General features: G+C 41.7%; 1 protein-coding gene across 1 annotated transcript; it reads right to left on the minus strand.

Moving 5' to 3' along the window:
- Positions 1 to 4,608: 4,608 nt before the first annotated feature.
- Positions 4,609 to 6,171, minus strand: LOC131624015 (uncharacterized). Its single transcript, XM_058895012.1, has one exon. It carries the CDS (start codon positions 6,169 to 6,171, stop codon positions 4,609 to 4,611), a length of 1,563 nt encoding a protein of 520 aa, XP_058750995.1.
- Between the last annotated feature and the right edge of the window lie 12,814 nt (positions 6,172 to 18,985).

Genomic DNA, 18,985 nt, shown 5'->3' on the forward strand with positions numbered 1-18,985 from the left:
ACCAACACATCAATGTGAGGAAGAGGAAAATCATCCTTTGGACTCGCCCTATTAAGATCTCTGTAGTCCACACACATCCTGACCTTTCCGTCCTTCTTAGGTACAGGAACAATATTAGCGACCCACGGCGGGTAATTCACCACTTGTAGAAAGCCAGCATCAAATTGTTTCTCAACCTCTTTCTTAATCTTCTCAGACATATCTGGGCGAGTCCTTCGAAGCTTCTGCTTGACAGGAGGACTATCTTCCTTGAGAGGTAGACGGTGTACCACAATATCTGTATCAAGACCAGGCATATCCTCATAGGACTAAGCAAAGATATCTACATACTCTTTCAATATAGCAATAAGCCTCTGCTTCACACTATTCTCAAGCGCAGCCCCTATCTTGACTTCTCGGACTTGCTCTTTAGTGCCAACATTTACCATCTCAATTACCTCCTGATGCGGTTGAATCGCTTTCTTTTCTTCCTGTTTCAATAATCTGGCCAACTCGTCGGGGAGATCACAATCTTCATAAGCTTCCTCCTCGGCTTGGTAGATCGGATTGTCAAAATCATAATAAGCAATAGCGGAACTGTTACCAATGGAATCCGTGGTGGTGGAACATCTGCATGATTGATGTTTTTATTTTAGTTTTGTTTTTATTAAGCTATGTGCAAGTGTGTGCAAAAACATCGCCATTTAAAGGAAAAAGTTAAAAAGAAAGACAAGGAGCAAAATATTTGAATGCAAAAACGTCCTTTTATTTCATGATTAACTTTGAAAATGCAAACTGCATGGCCCTACAAATGATTCACTACGCCTTGGGCAGAGCGTAGGAATTATTGCATGATAAGAAAAGTAAAAACAAGAAATTTACTCCTGAGCTTGTGTGACTTGAATGACATCTTCAATTGTCCAGTTGCGAGGCATCTCCCCAGGAATACTTGGACGAATCCAGCTATCAAAATCACAGTCACTATCCACCTCCTCGCCATTGACAATGGCATTAACCTGGCCATCTTGAATGACACCACCACTCACAAACTTGATCGGGCTAAGGATATTAGGCTTTGGCGATGCAATACGCTTTCCAGGACTGAAACCAAGACCATTCTTGTCAAATTTGGGACGCACATCAATTACTTGCCCCCAGCCTTCCACCTTTCCAGTCTCAACAACAACCTGAGCGTCTTTCAAAGAAGACATAATCGTTTCTGGCTTCGTTATCTCATAAGGAGGAGTTCTCACAGCATTTACAGCTTCAAACGCTTGGAATGGCGTCTCATGTATTTCACCTTCGATCTCCACATATCGGAAAGAGGACAAGTGACTCACGACGTAATCCTCTTCACCACAAACCGTCACCACTTTACCGCCAACCGGATACTTTAACTTCTGATGAAGAGTGGATGTCACAGCGCCAGCCTTGTGAATCCACGGTCGTCCCAACAGACAACAGTAAGCAGGTTGAATATCCATCACATAGAAGGTTATAGTAAAGATCTGAGGACCAACTTGGATTGGCAGATCTACTTCTCCGAACACAGACCTCTTTGAACCATCAAAAGCGCGTACCACTAACTCACTGGGCCTCAACTCAACACCAGCATAGTCGATTCTCATAAGGGCCGATTTGGGAAGCACATTCAAGGAAGAACCAGTATCAACCAACACACGAGACAAAGTCGTCCCCTTACACTCCATTGAAATATGCAACGCCTTGTTGTGGTTTCTCCCCTCAGGAGGAAGATCACGATCAGTAAATCCCAAACCATTTCCAGCTGAAATATTATTGGCCACCGCCTCTAACTGGTTCACAGATATTTCCTGTGGCACGTAGGCACCATTCAAAATTCTCAAGAGAGCATCCCTATGACCTTCTGAACACATCAACAGTTGCAAGATGGAAATCTTTGACTGGGTCTGACCCAACTGCTCAACAACCTTGTAATCAGATTTCCTGATGATTCTCAATAATTCCTCCACATCCTTGGAAGACACAGCACTATCAGGTGCCCCACTCTGAATCGGAGAGTTCTGGACATCGGGCACTACTTGTTTTCCTTTGGCCTTAGCCAAAGCATCTTCATTGTTTTGAACAAGCTGAGGAGAGAACACCCTACCACTGCGAGTGATCTTACCAGTACCGGTGAAATTATCAGTGTTTGCAACTGAGGCCTCAACAAACTTCTCTTTAGATGGCTCGCCTTCTTCCTTCGTGCCATAGTAATATACGTCTGAACCATAATGCCAAGGGATGGCCTTCTCACTCTCATACGGAATAGGCCCTGGCACAGTAATCATCAACGCCGCTGGTTGTTCCTCATACGGGATACTGACAGGTATCTGAATAGGCACTTGGATACATATTGGAACAACTGGATCATAAGGAATTGAGATCACAGACACTTCACCGTCCTTACTCTTCTCACCTCTCAACCTTCGATAGAACTGAAGAGGACCCTCATCAATCAGCTTTTGTACCATACCTTTCAAATCAGCACAACCTTCAGGTTGACTTTTGCAATTCTCACAATCAACACCACAATCCGGGAAGATACCGCTATTAATCAGATGTTGCTTCACAGATACAAGAGGAAAAGTCAAACAGCTCACTTCAGATACAACCCTTATCTCTTCACTCTCAATGGCATTCACACCCGAACCTCCGTGAGTAGGCATCGGATTATTGACAATATTGGGTGTAGGAGTGAATTGAATAATCTTTTGATCCAACAAGTCCTGGACCTTATTCTTCAACGCAATACACCTCTCGGTATCATGCCCAGCAGCACCTGAATGAAAAGCACGCCGTGCATTCGCATTGTAATTCGGAGATTGTGTGTCCGGAGCATTCGGAGCATCTCTCAAAGTAATCTTCTCAATCTTAAGCAAATGTTGCAGCACCTGAGCATAGGTCATAGGAATCGGATCAATCTTTCTGTGAGGCCTAGTCCTGGGAGGATAGCGATCATTACTGGAACGCTGTCCCTGCTGTTGTTGTTGTTGTGGTACTGGGATCATGACAGCATTAACCTGTGAATTGCTTCTCCCTGAACCCCTTCTTCCATATATGGCATCCGCATTTCCTTCTTTCCTTCTGGCATAACCTTCAGCTTGCTTCTTACCACCAGCAGAATTAGAAGAAGCTCCCAACTGAATTTTCCCCATCTTTAGACCCATCTCAACTCGTTCACCATATCTCACCATTTCAGAAAAGTTTGCTGAAGCACTGCAAGCCAAATAATAGTGTCCAGACAAAGTACTGGTGAACATGTCAATCATCTCACGTTCAGTCATAGGTGGCTGAACTCTTGCGGCTAACTCACGCCATTTCTGAGCGTACTCTTTGAAAGATTCTTTAGACCCCTGAACCAAACTCTGCAACTGGGTCCTGTTGGGTGCCATATCAACATTGTACTGATAGTGCTTAATGAAAGCCTCCACAAGATCTCTCCAAGAATGGATATGAGTGCGCTCGAGTTGAACATACCACTCCAAAGAAGCCCCAGCCAAGCCATCCTGGAAGAAATGCATTAGAAAACCCTCATCCTCTGAATAAACTGACATCTTGCGATAGTATGCTTTGACATGAGTCATGGGACAAGTCGCCCCATTGTATTTGTCAAAAGATGGAACTTTGAATTTCGGTGGAATCCTCACACCAGGAACCAGCCCCAAGTCATTGATATCCATGCCTAACACCCCTTTGCCTTCAACAGCCCTGAGACGTTCTTCAATCAGACGATACCTTTCAACCTCATCATGCGCACCTTCAGCACTATGCCTCGATACCTGATCAAAGTTTTCAACATTGAAATCCAAATTACCACGGTTCTGATTATCTCTCCTTCCCAACAGACGAGACGGAGGTGGAGGTGGAAACCCGTGATGCTGATTGAAAGGATTATAGTGCCCTCCCACGTGATCAAACTCATTCGGATCATGGTGATCGTCAATCCTGCCAGACACATCGTCAAACAGCCCTCGATGTCCTCCATTCTCATTCCTTCTGGAGTTCTCGACGAGAACTCGCAAGTCATCCTGCCCCTTGGTCACATTAGTCAATGCTTCCATAAACTGCGCCATCTGCGCATTCATCTGCTCTGTCAATTGAGCTCTCATCTCAGCCATCTGTTCCTGAATCTGTTCCATCTGCCTTCTCTGATTGCTCCTAGTCGGATACGGGTGATTAGCCGTCTTAGAACTCCTTCTGATAATAAAACAGCGAGACATAAGATATAAGACCTGCAAAACCTGCAAATATATGACATGTATGATATATGAATGATATGCATGAGATGTTTGTCAATTTTCAGGTATCCAAGAGTTCATCCCACTTTCAGATAGGACATAGCAACCCTGACACCGAATATATTTGAATAACAATCCACACACAAGAATAAATCGGCAAACTGAGCATATTTCATTCAAACATAACTGAGAATTTGAGTTCATACAACAAAACACATAACCGTGTCACAAAGTGCTCATAAGGCATACAAAAGAAATCCAGAACATCAAAATGCGACCCCATCCAACAATCCTGGACATGGGCGACAAAAATCAAGCATAAACATCAAATCATCCATCATAGATCAAACAAATCCACTCCACAGCGACACTAGGATCGCCTGGTAACAGAATGAGCTCCTCCATCTCCTCTCCGTTGGGCTCGGAGTCTTCTTAGTTCTTCTTCAAGTCGAGCAATCTTAGCCTTCTCTTCTGCTAGCTGTTTATCTGAATCCCGCTTTTGCCTCTTGAGACTACTCTCTGATCTCTGTAACTGTAGACACTCTTGCTGCTTGTGGTGCAAATCTTCCTCCAGCAACTCATAGGGACGCCTCCAGGTACTAGCTTGACTTGAACTTGCGCCTTCGAATTGCTTGAGCTGGTGCATCAACCTCATCTTTGCATCTCTCTCTTCAAAGAACTTCAAATTGGTCTCTTGCTCTCTTTCATGCAACCTGTAGTTGGTAACCAAAGCATCTTTGTAAAGTTCTGTTGGCACAAATTCGGATAGAATCAAAGGAGGTTGCTTTTGAAGTGGTGCAACCCTATCATATGGCAACAACAAACTTCCGACTCGCTTTTCAATCCACTTAACATACGGTGTCAGAGCAAGCGATTCTTTCTTCCCTAAATGGGATCCATAATGCTTACGGATCTTCTTCCAAGCCACAATTATCCTCTCCAATTTCTCTGGATCCGACCCCTTCTCAAAATAGACCGTCTCCGCTATCAAATGATCCGCCGATTTGTCCTTCAAAGTATACCCCAACTGACGCAAGGATACCACGGGATTGTAATTGATGCAACCTCTAGTACCAATCAAAGGAACATTGTCGAACTCGCCACACCCAACTATCACCTCGGAAACATTAATTCGGTACCTTTGCCACTGAATATCGTAAGAAGTAAGTGACATAATCCTGTGTATCCACTTGAGTGTATCCCTTGTCTTCACAAAAGGTCCTTTGCTGGGCAACAAAGAGAGGAACCAGATGAACAACAATTGAAGGCAACAAGTGATAGCACCACCACCTTTCTCATATCGGGAATGAACGGCATAATAAGTATCGGCCAACAATGTGGGAATGGGATTCTTTCCCATGAAGATATGTATCGCGACCGAGTCTACAAAATTAGGAACACTTGGGAACATCACAATCCCATAAATGGCCACAGCAAGCAATGCATTATACGCATTCCAATTCTTTTTCTCAAATTCCTCTTTAGCTTTTCTCACCAAGAACTTCAAAGAGAACCCTGAGACACCTCCATTCGACTTCCAATTATCAGATACTTCTTTTATGCTCAAATAAAGAGCAGCAGCAATCAACTTGAAATTCACCTCTTTAGGAATGTCGATGAATGGCACTTCGCTTTTTACCTTGAGATTAAGAATAATAGAGTACTCTTCCAATGTCGGAGCCAACTGGTAATCCTGGAACGTGAAACACCTCATTTCAGGATCATAGAACTGCATCAAAGTTTGTAAAGCAGGAGTATCAACCACGGTTTCCAACAAAGTCAAGATATTCCCATAATTGTCCGTGAAACTCTTCAAGCAGAAAGCGGTCATTAACGAACTCAAACCCTCTAAGGCGGTCAACGGCTCTCGAAAAAAGCTGTAGGTGTGCGTATGTCTCTTTGCCTCCTTGACAGTATCAATGGGAGTGTCCATCTTTAGCTCGAGTGAACTCCTGAATATCCCTGAAAAACATGACATGCAAATGCTTATTATACATATCTTTTTTTTTGCGTTTCTTTTGGAAATAAATATGCTATGATGCAAAGTGGTGGGACTTGTTGCCGCCCACCAGGCATTCTGGACTGCCGGTAACACACATAGTATAGAGCCAAAGGTTCGGCCCCCCAAATGTTATACCACACGGAATATAGAATGTCAATCCACGGAACCAAAGCCCATAGTCAATAACACACTTGGAATAGAACACAGACTACCACTCGAACAAGAACCATAGTACACCACGAACAAGGACCATAGTACACTCGAACAAGAACAGCGGTAACCCACGAACGAGAACAGCGGTAACCCACGAACAAGAACAGCGGTAACCCACGAACGAGAACAGCGGTCACCAACAATGTACCTGTTAATATGATCATTGATTCCCGCCCCACTCACGGGTAAAATCTAGGCCAAGGTAAGGTCATGAAACGCAGTATACGGTCCGCCCGAAGGTAAGCATCATCACAGCGCGGAAGCGGGTGACGATAATACCTCCGTTTGAAACCACTACTCTGCTCGTGGTCACATAATCCATCCCGAGACGTACACCTCGAGACAAACCATGCTCCCACTCTATCCTAGGGTTCCTATGGTTCACACATAGCCTGGGTATTGGGCCTTTTACCTCTTGTAACACCCACCCAACAAACAGAGATCCAGACAGTCCAGAATATGATGCAGAAAAGTAAAAGCGCACATAGAATGCAATGCAAACAGGCAAATATGCAAAGCAATAAAAACACCCAATGATAAACACACAAGCGCTAGGATCGACTTGCCGAGTCCGGACCAGCAACAGGTCGAGACGTCCCCAGCAGAGTCGCCAGCTGTCGCTACCGCGAAAATTAACAGAGTCGCCACTAACATATTTATCCAAACGGATGATGATCCGTAAACTAAAGCGAAGAGAGCGAGTAAACTAGGATCCCGCGAGCGAGCGGAGAGAAGTTTGAATTAGAGAAACGGAGAAAGGACGAGTGATTACCGGAGCTGCAACGAACACAGGACGCAACACGTGTGAAGTTGCGGTGCGAATCGAACAGAAGAGATTTGTGGCGGAGAAGAGTGATCCGGCGGTGATTCACGGTGGAGAATAGTGTTGCGACGAGAGAGGATCGGAGGAGAGGTCTTGGATGTTCTTGATTCTTAGATTTCTGACAATTTCTTGAGATTTTTGTGGTTGAAGGCTTTACGAGAGAGTGAATTTGATTTTGGGGGAAAAAAAGTGATAGAGTTTTTTTTTGGTTTTTGTGAGTTTTTGATTCAAAGAATTTGAGAGAGATTTGAGAGAAAAGTTTATGAGATTTTTAGAGAATTGAAGTTATGAAAGAAAAGGAGGGAAAATTGTTTATATAGTTTACGTGGTGAAATGTCAAAAATGCCCCCGACGTATCTCCTTTTTTGCACGTTTTCGGAGAAACGTGACTCGGTGCGAAATTTGGAAATAAAACGAACGTCACTGCAAAGATGACCAAATTTGTGACTCGTAGCCGTGAGAATCGTCTCAATCCGACAAACGGTGAGGAAATTATGCGCGTTTGAATGACGAGAAAAATCGGTTCATCTGGTGCGACTGTGCAGAATTTTGTGCGTACGGCTCAAAGAACTCGATAAAACCCTATCTTCGGCTCGGAATCTGAACAGGCGTGTGTGACGAAGAATCGAAGCTAACGAAATTTCTGAGAAAATGCCGCCGGAATGGACTTCATACGATAAAAATCGAAGAAGTTATCAATTTTCAAACTCGCCGCGACATACCCGAAAACACACTTTTCACTGAAAAATCACCACGTTTTCCAAAATGCTGAGCATTTTTGGTGCATAATTGGTCTTCGGTCCGAACATATGAAATCTTGGTAATGATAGTACAGAGCTCCAGTTAAATTTTCAAGAGAATTCGACGAGCGGATTGTGAGATATGAATTTTTTATTGTCCGAAAACCCTATATTCAGCACCGTTTTTCACTGCGAAACCTCGAGTAATTTGCAAATCTGACAACCTTCCTCAAAGAATTGGCTTCCGAGCCGAACACAAAAGTTGTAGATATCGTCGAAACAGTCGGGGTTTCGCGGGAACTTAGCTCATATCACCTTCCAAATAGGAATTGTGAATTTTCTCGTATTTTCACTGTTTAAACCATTTTTCACGCCTTTCTTCTTAAACCCATGAAAACTCTTTATTATTTTTCTTCAATTTTTGAATGACGAAATAAACGTCATTATTAACTTATAGCTCAAATAAAGAGGGCAAATTTTGGGGTGCAACAACATGCATCATAAATGAAATATTGCTTTGCCATCTTGTTTCTGCACCATCACTGAATAATAACCCTCAATCAATTGCATCATATCATGATCTTACACGATTTCACAATGATTTGTCATATTAGGGTTCTTCGTGTTCATCAGAAAATTAATGATCTTAGAGTGAAAATAAATGAAATTAAAGATCACCATCATGTTCCTTGTGAAAAAACGAGTGAGATAGACTATCTACTCGATCAAAACAATTCAGTTTCAAAGATTTTCAAAATCAAATGGGGATGGTATTCTTGGCGCCATTTTCTGTTCAAAAATTTCAAATGTTAGTTTTTAAATATAATCAAATGAACGCGTGTTACTTACAAGCTGCGCGCGCAGCTCAGTTGGTTGTTGTTTTGGTTGGTAACCCTAAGGTCGTGGGTTCAAACCCTTATGAGACCAAACCTTCTTTTTATCACTATTTTTCTTTCATTTTTTACACAACTTTAATCCATTAATTAACCAATCAAATCAATTCATTTTCACTTCATTTTTTTACACTTCTCATTTAACATATATATTTTATGAATATCCAAAAAAATCACAAAAAAATATTTATTTGATGCATTTTTATTAGGTTTAAAATGACTTGTATTTAAGTGTTTTAATACTTTAAAAATAATTTTTTTCACTGGATTTTCAAAACCTAATCACTTGTAAATATTTTGTGATCAAACCCTAATCACTTAGGTCTTAATTAGGTATAAGCTTTGTCTTTATCTTAATTAAGTTGACTTTTTGTCAAAATTTCAAACTGTTTTCAAAACGATCAAAGTTTTTCAAACGACGAAACCTCGCATTTTTTTACAAAACAATCAACCATGTTTTATAAAATAAAACATGGGCATCCCTTATGGTATAAGTCCCATTACTTTGTATAAATTTAGGTTTTTCATTGGATATACACCTATCTTTTTATACCTCGATCAATTTAATTTAAAACCTCGAAAAACAAATAAAAAATTAGGGTTTTCTTCAAAATATTTTCAAAAACACTTGGGCCTCTCTCAAGGTATAAGTCCCAACCCCCTTTGTAAATATTTGTTTACATGGCTTTGAATAAACTCACTTGGGCCTCTCCCCGAGTATAAGTCCCAACACCTGTGTACATAACCTTGTTTGACAAGCCGTTCATCCTTAAAGGTATATTTCCTTCATAAACTCCAATGTACACATACGCTTTGTCATATATATGTGCTTGATCATATACTTGTTCATGTTTGTTCATACTTGTTCATGTGTTTGTTCATATTATATATGCTTGTTCAACTTAGTACAACACTAGGTTCCCCATAGCCTCCTATTGGGCTTCGTGCAAAGAATCTCCCTTAGTTTAGGTTAGGACATAGAGTATGGTTTCCCGGTGAAATCGCTCTAAGAGCTCAAACCAACTATACCATGCCTCCTCTTGGGCTTCATACTAACGACTTGTCCTTCCCATAGCCTCCTCTTGGGCTTACAATGCAAGGACCCTCGATTGTCCCTCCCATAGCCTCCTCTTGGGCTTACAATGCAAGGACCCTCGAATAGCCTCCTCTTGGGCTTCGTACAAGGACCCACGGGCTTCTTAAAAGCATCCCTATATCCAAATCAAATACCTTAGGAGATTAGACATTTATCATCTCTATGATAGGAGTATCTCTTCTATATCATCACAATCAATCAAACTTTTTTGCCACAAGACTGGCTAATCAATCAAATTTTTTGCCACAAGGCTGGCTTATCAAAACTTTTTGTCACAAGGCTGGCTTATCAAAACTTTTTGCCACAAGGCTGGCTTATCAAAACTTTTTGCCACAAGGCTGACTTATCAAAAGTTTTTTGCCACAAGGTTGGCTAATCAAACTTGTTTTTCCCACAAGGCTGGCTAAACAAAACATCTTTATCATTCTAAGAACCATAAGTGGCACAACCCAGGTCTTATAATGAAAAGATTCAAACAAAATCAACAGATGTACGTGATGGTATAGATTAGATACATCGAGCATATAGATGACATTTGTCTCTTATCCTTTGCTTCCACTAGCATAAGTGGGAACTACGATTGCTCTGACTTTCTCAACATCCTTTTGAGAATACGTAGGCACAAGTTCGTATCCTTGGCGAGCAAAACTTTTATCTCCCTCAAACCACTCAAACCTTAGCACCCGTAGACCCCGAGCTACAGATGCTCTGATTCCCTCTAAGGGATATGTATGCAGAAGATTGCGATGATCTTTGCGAGCATAATCAAACAAACACCTTAGGTCCCTCCTATCTCACAACAGAAAACCTCCCCAATAGCATAGAAAGAAATAAACAGACAAACATAACAAAGAAACCTATAGAGTACTATAGATACGTAGGGTGCTAATACCTTCCCTTCGTATAACCAACCCTCTTACCCGGAATCTCTCCCCCTTTTGCATTGCTTTTAATTTTATTATTTGCATTGCATATCTTTTAAGGTTTGTGCAACTTTTTCCCTTTTCCTGTTTTGGAAACAATAAAAAGTTTGGTCGTGACAAAAACAAAAATCATTTTCTTGAGCATCGAGCCCAAAGAAGGCATCCGGTGTCTCATCCCGATTTTCACGCGACAGAAAAAGGGCGACTTCACTGGGGACTATCTTTTTATTGTTTCCAAAAAAATGGTTAATTCTAATTGTTATGTTTGTCATTTTTATTCTTGTTACATGTGTGGTTCTGTTACAAGTGATACATTATGGACAAATCCTAACCCGGATTAAGTACACATAAGAATTAGGTGGAGGGTATAGTCATGTATGGCATACAAGGAGTTCAGTCCTTAACAAGCTGTCATGAGAATCCTTCCGCTCAGTGGAGGTTCCTTGTTGGTAGTATATGTTTAGCAAGTTCAGTTGCGAAGACATTATTGCTTTTATTGAACTGTAGAAGCTGAGTTGGCTGTAGAACCCATTAACCCATCCTGGCCTTATTAGGTTGTGGCGCAGAAACTATTCAGGTGAAGACTTGGATTAGTTGTCATGCGGAGAGCCACACTCAGACGAGTTTTTCTTGAGAATATTGCTATCTCACAAGTTCAGTTGTGCCAGCCGGTAATATCCGAAAGAAAAATGTAGACTCTGACGTATCAGTAGAACATGTTATGCAGGTGATTAACCCCTAGTACTATCCCATGTTTGGTTCTTTGACCTCATGCTCGTGACGTTGAACCTTTGAACCTATGTGTACCATGTTTGTTTACCATGTTTGAATTACCATGTTTGCATTATCATGTTTGCTCTACCGTGTTTGTATATGTGGCATTCATGCATCCATGCATTCATACATTCATTGAAAATCCATCTTTTCATAAAAACATGATTTTTTTCCAAAAATTTAGAGAATTTTCTTTGCAAACATTATAGGATTAAGTTATGGAATGGGTAAAAAGGCATACCAAAAGGTACAGTTTCAAAATACCTGATGTGGAAAAACTGAGAGAGTTAGCATCTTTGGTACAAGATCCTTCCGATTTTAGGAAAAGCCATGGAAAGCTTTTGCCTATCTTGAACGCTCATGTTGATGAAGGACTTCTCAAAACTCTGGTACAGTTCTATGATCCCGTCTACCGGTGTTTCACCTTTCCAGACTACCAGTTGGTACCAACCTTGGAAGAATATGCCAATCTTTTGGGTATTCCTGTGTCTAACAAAATACCTTTCAATGGTTTGGAAGCCATTCCTAAATCACAATTCATTACAGCAAGTGTCCACTTGAAGAAATCTGAAGTAGAGAGTAATTGGACTACCAAAGGAAATCTCTCGGGTTTGACTTCGCAGTTCCTAATGAAGAAAGCCTTCGATTTCGTCGAAACTGGTAGCATGATAGCTTTTGAAGCTATATTAGCCTTGCTCATCTATGGGTTGGTTCTGTTTCCCAACGTCAACGACTTTGTTGATATCAATGCCATAAAAATCTTTTTGATTGGAAATCCTGTTCAGACTTTGCTTGGTGACATGTATTTCTCTATTCATCACAGAAATCGCCAAGGCGGCGGGATCATTGTATGTTGTGCACCTCTTTTGTTCAAATGGATTGTTTCACACTTACCTAAGTCTCCTATTTTCACGGAAAACCGAGAAGGTTTGCGTTGTCCTCGAAGACTTATGTCGCTTACTAATAATGATATTCATTGGTATACCCTGGCTCGCTGTGGTACGGAAACCATTGACAGTTGTGGAGAGTTCGCCAATGTACCCCTCATTGGTACACAAGGAGGAACTAACTACAATCCGATCTTAGCCCGACGACAACTCGGGTATGCAAATGCAGCTAAACCCATTGGTCTCACAGTGGAAAGCTACTTCTATCAAGAGGGAGAGGATCCTCAAGGGTTAAAAGCAAAAATGGTGAGAGCTTGGTACGACATCCGAAGGAAAGAAAAAGGTGGGGTAAGAAACTGCATTACCATGGACGCCTACACCTGTTGGGTGAAGAAAAGAGCAAGGGAGTTCCAAATGCCTTATGATTATGAAAAACCCATGTTCCCTGTGGTATCTAAACTACCCAACATTCCCATTGACACAATGGAAGAATACCAAGATACTCTGGCCAAGATGAGGTTAGAGAAAGACGCTTGGGAAGACAAGTTTCGTAAGACCGATGTGGAAAACAGAAAGTTGAAGAAACGAGTGAAAGATCACGAAGAAACCCTCTACTGTCAAGATGGATGGCTCATGAGTAAAGATGAGAAGATCTGTCAGAAAGACGCTGCAATCAGGAGGTATATATAGAAAGCAAGAAAAAGCTTGAAGGCTCAACAAGCAACGCTCCAATTCCTGACGATTGGAAGAATGTTGTTGACAAGCTAAGGACCGAAAAGGCCGAGTTGAAAGCTTACTATGGGAAAGAAATCATGAAGCTCATGCTGCATAACGCATTTGGTTCTTCGTCCGATGAGGATGCTTAGGATTGTTTAGTTTTATTTATCATTTGCTTCTGCAAGAGCCATGCTCCAATGTTGTAACGTTTCCCATTATTGCAATAAAATAATAGTTTGTGTTCAAATGTTTGCAAGAAAATAATCTTTAAATATTTGGAAAAATCATAAACTTTTTTGCATGCATCATTCTGCATTTCGAGTCTGTTGTCTAGAGTCTCATCTTTTGGATTTTCCTCCATTAGACTGTCAAGCTGTCGCGCCTCAAAGTTTCTCGACCGCGCTCGCAATCAGATCACAAATACAATACTCGTTCAAGCAAAAGAAGAGTGATGGAAAACTCGGACCAAGAGAATATTGAGCTCCGTGGTACAGGGACCACCCTTCAAGAAAACTTGGAAAGTCTCACTACTCTGGTTGACTCCTTAGTGGCCGCACAGAATCAGCCGCCACCACCCAACAGTCAAGCAACGGTGATATCTGAAATCACTACTCCAGTCTCTACAGTTGCATTCAGCATTCCATCTTTCTCCATGCTAGAAGGTTGGGGCACGCCTTTCAACTTCGGTACAGGTTTTCCCCATAATGTTTCTGGGGTTCAAGCAACCACAACTGAAGCGCCTGCTGCACAAAGTTCAGTGTTCACTCCATATCAGGGGGTAACCTTTTCTCAAGTCACTATGTCGGTTTCTCAACCCATTATGACGGTTGCAACTCCTACGGTTCACACTGTTCCCTACGGAGACAATGAGATTTATCATGATCAAGGTGATAGCACAAATCAGCGTAACCTCATGGAAGATCTCCAGGAGCAATTTAACAAGATACAGCTAGAAGTCAAGGTTATCCGTGGGAAAGATTTGTTCGGGAAGAATGCCCAAGAGCTATGTTTAGTTCCCAGTGTACAAATACCAGCTAAATTCAAGGTCCCTGACTTTGAGAAGTACAAAGGTAGTTCTTGTCCACAAAGCCATCTCGTGATGTATGCTAGGAAGATGTCTACCTATGCAGATAATCATCAGTTGCTCATCCATTATTTTCAAGACAGTTTGACTGGTGCCGCACTGAAGTGGTACACAGGATTGGATAGCACCAACATTCGGACTTTCAACAACCTAGGCGAGGCCTTTGTCCGACAATACAAATACAAATCGGATATGGCTCCAGACAGAGACCGGCTCCGATCCATGGCTCAAAAAGACCAAGAAGCTTTCAAAGAATATGCCCAACGATGGAGAGAAACTGCTGCCCAGATTAATCCACCGTTAAAAGAGAAAGAGATGACAAAGATCTTCTTGAATACTCTTGGCCCGTTTTATCATGAACGCATGATTGCCAGTGCTCCAAGTGATTTCACCGAAATGGTAAATATGGGGATGCGTTTAGAAGAAGGAGTCCGAATGGGACGTTTGACTAAGGAAGGTGGATCTTCAAGCGGAACCAAAAAGTTCGGAAGTGGTTTCCAAAAGAAGTAAGAACAAAGTGTTGACATGGTATCCCAAAGAAAGCCAAGAGGAAACGTCAATCGTCAACAACAAATTGCTGCTATCGCACCAGCCGTTAACGCAGCACCAAATCCAGGATTTACCCCGCAGTTTCAACAACAACAGCCTCGACAACAGGCTCAACAGTTCAACAACAATCAGAATCGTGTGCAAAGAGCTCCACAGTTTGATCCGATTCCAATGACCTACACAGAGTTGTACCCTGCTTTGGTTGAAAGAGGTCTTGTTCAAACTAAAGCACCACCACCAGTACTTGAGAAACTCCCATGGTGGTACAAAGCTGGGATCTCGTGCCCTTATCATCAAGGAGCACCCGTCCATGATCTCGAGCATTGCATAGCTTTGAAACATGAAGTTCAGAGGTTGGTTAGATCAAACCTCCTCTCTTTCCGAAATTTGAATCCAAATGTGCAAGCAAATCCGCTGCCCAATCATGAAGGGCATGCTGTAAACCTGGTACGTGAAGGCCCTGGCCAATACCGAATCTACGACATAAATTTGTCAAGAGCAGATTTGGTACAAATGCATGCCACTCTCTGTCAGATGCGAGACTTTCCCCGACATCACTATGGTTCATGTAGCATATGTTGCGTAGATCCTCATGGATGTTCGACTGTGAGAAGAGATCTTCAAGTTTTGCTGGATGATGGTACTATTCAAATCTTCAGAAATAGGAATGAAGATGAAGTTAACATGATAGGATGTTATCCACATGAGCATTTAGTCTCAGATATCAACTCGGAAATGCCTAAAGTAAACGTCATCGTTCCTCATTTCAACATGCCTGAGCGCATAGAGGTTACCTACAACAAACCAAGGGTTCCTGTTGCTCCTTTGATCATTTGTCTACCTGGACCTATTCCTTATGACTTTGACAAGGCAGTTCCCTACAACTACAATGCAACAATGATAAAGAATGGACAAGAAGTTCCCATACCGACTCTTTCATCTGTCGTAAACATCGCCGATGTGAGTCGAGTAACAAGAAGTGGACGTATGTACACTCCACTACCTCCAAAGCAGCCCGTTGCTCCTGCAACCAGGCAAAATCCTGTTGATACACCGGTAAGAAATCTTGTGGAAACTCCTACCAGTAATCTAAACACTGATGTTGGCCAATCCAGTGGAACCAATGTCAATCCTGACTTTGATGAAATTTTGAAACTTATCAAAAGAAGCGAATACAAAATTGTGGATCAACTTATGCAGACTCCTTCAAAGATCTCAATACTTTCGTTGCTTTTAAACTCTGAAGCCCATAGGGAGGCCCTGATGAGAGTTTTGGATCAAGCTTTTGTAGACCACGATGTTACTATTGACCACTTTGATGGGATAATAGCCAACATAACAGCTTGCAACAATTTGAGCTTCTGTGATGAAGAACTCCCCGAGGAGGGAAGAAATCACAATCTTGCTTTGCATATTTCTATGAACTGTCAATCAGACTCTTTGTCCAACGTGCTGGTAGACACCGGATCTTCCTTGAATGTGATGCCAAAGACGACTCTTGCTCGTTTATCTTACCAAGGAATGCCAATGAAGTTCAGTGGTGTAGTAGTCAAAGCATTTGATGGATCGCGAAAATCTGTTATTGGCAAAGTCAACCTTCCCATGACAATTGGTCCACATACATTTCAAATCACCTTCCAGGTCATGGACATTCAAGCTGCTTATAGCTGTCTGTTAGGACGACCATGGATCCATGAAGCAGGGGCAGTAACTTCTACGCTCCACCAAAAGTTAAAATTTATAACAAATGGAAAATTGGTAACTATAAGTGGGGAGCAAGCCTTGATGGTGAGCCACTTATCCACTTTCTCTTTCATTAGTGCTGATAATGTGGAAGGAACGCAATTCCAAGGTCTCTCTTTAGAAGACGACTCTTCCAAAAAGAAAGCATCAATCTCTTCTTACAAAGAGGCAGTGAAAGTAGTAAAAGATGGAACTACCACTGGCTGGGGCAAGTTGTGATCCCTACTAACAATGAAACCAGAGCAGGACTCCGATGTTCTCCGATATTCTCAAATTGCGCCAAGAAGGATGAAACCCTTCGTCCGATCAAAGAAACGTTCCTTAGTGGAGGGTACCTTAACCCGATTCCTCAAGAGGTTAATCTTCTTATCGAAGAGTGTACCGAAGAAGGTCTCTCCGATCCTGAAGAATAATGGAAATGTTATCTCAATGATTCGGGATATCTATCTCAGGAAGAACCGTATGCACTGTTCTATCCTCCTTCAGAGAAATCCAAAGGCAAAGAAACTGAGCCTGTTCCTGCAGAGGTTTGGGATACCTTGGGACAACCAAGTGGAAAGTATGATTATATGGTGAAATATACTGCGCCTGAAAGTTCAAAGATTTCGATTGAAGACATCCAACCAACTGGATGGGGAGATCCCTTTCAATATAACAGTCTACCAGAAGAGGCCTACAGGTTCTCTCAACTTTCTCAGCAGCCTGAAATTACTGAAGATTTCAGCTTCAACGCATCTACCAAAGTTGATAACTTTGAAGATGTTTATTCTCACATAAACGCCATTTTTGAAGATGATCGGGAAGATGGCCCCGTAGTTGACTTGGAAAGTGTCTCTGACAATGAGTCTCTTCATCCTGAAGATTGGGAATTATATCCTGAAGATCCTAAAGATTATGACTCATCTTATGCTCTTCAAGAAGCAGAAGAAGATCGTCTCAGCACTACAAAGTACAAGGTTGACAAACCAGGACCTTCAAATCCTGCTCGACCAACGGTTAATGTCATCACTGAAGATGATTCCGAGAAAAGTCTGCCTGAATACATAATACACAGAGGATTTTGTTGCTACTGGAAGGCTGTCGACGTTCCAAATGTTGTTCACCGCTCAAAGTAATCACCTCGCTGTTATTTGACCTCCTGCCTGGCCCAAAGCAGAGAGATGTTTTATAGGGCTTTGCTTTTAAATGTTTTTTTCTTTGTCCTGCCCGAATAAGTTTGTATATAGGGCTTTGTTTTAAAAGTTTCCCTCTTTGTCCTGCCCAAGACAAATGAGTTTGTGTTTAGGGCTTTGTTTCAAAAATGAATCATAAATAAAGTGTCATTTTGAATTCCCTACACTATGTGTTTTATTTTTTGCTTTTTTCTGGAAATGGTAATCCTAAAAAACCAAAAAAAAAAAAAACTTTTCAAAAATCTGCATACACTGTTGCATTCATAGTTTTTTCTGAAACAAACATAAATCATATGTGCAGATTTACTATTGATAAACCCATTGAATGCAATAACCCTATGCCCTCTCCCAACTTTGAGTTTCTTGTGTTCGAAGCCGAAGAAGAGGAAGAAGAAGAGATCCCAGACGAGATCTCTCGATTACTTAAGCATGAGGAAAGAGCTATTCTGCCTCACAAAAAGCCTTTAGAAAGAATCAACTTGGGTTCTGAAGAAGACAAAAAAGAAGTGACCATTGGATCGCTGCTTGATGCTGATATCAAGAGTAAACTGATAGATCTTCTCAAAGAATATGTTGACGTGTTTTCCTGGTCCTACCAAGACATGCCTGGGTTGGATACCAATATTGTTCAGCATTACTTGCCATTGAAGCCAGAATGTCCGCCAGTTAAGAAGAAATTGCGAAGGACTCATCCTGATATGGCTAACAAAATCAAAAAAGAAGTTCAAAAACAACTCGACGCAGGTTTTCTTGTCACATATGAGTATCCTCAATGGTTGGCTAACATAGTGCCAGTTCCGAAGAAAGATGGCAAAGTCAGAATGTGTGTTGACTATCGTGACTTGACCAAGGCCAGTCCAAAAGATGACTTTCCATTACCACATATCAACATGCTGGTCGATAACACCGCTAAGTTCAACGTCTTTTCCTTCATGGACGGGTTCTTCGGTTATAATCAGATCAAGATGGCTCCCAAAGACATGGAGAAGACATCTTTCATCACCCCATGGGGTACCTTTTGCTACAAAGTGATGCCATTTGGACTAAAGAATGCAGGCGCAACTTACCAAAGGGCGATGACTACTCTCTTTCATGACATGATGCATAAAGAAATTGAAGTTTATGTGGACG

This window comes from Vicia villosa, unplaced genomic scaffold (genome assembly GCF_029867415.1).
Source record: "Vicia villosa cultivar HV-30 ecotype Madison, WI unplaced genomic scaffold, Vvil1.0 ctg.000098F_1_1, whole genome shotgun sequence".
Lineage (NCBI taxonomy): Eukaryota > Viridiplantae > Streptophyta > Magnoliopsida > Fabales > Fabaceae > Vicia > Vicia villosa.

Coding starts and splice junctions, on each gene's coding strand:
- LOC131624015 (XM_058895012.1), bottom strand. CDS start 6,171: ATGGACACTCCCATTGATACTGTCAAGGAGGCAAAGAGACATACGCAC.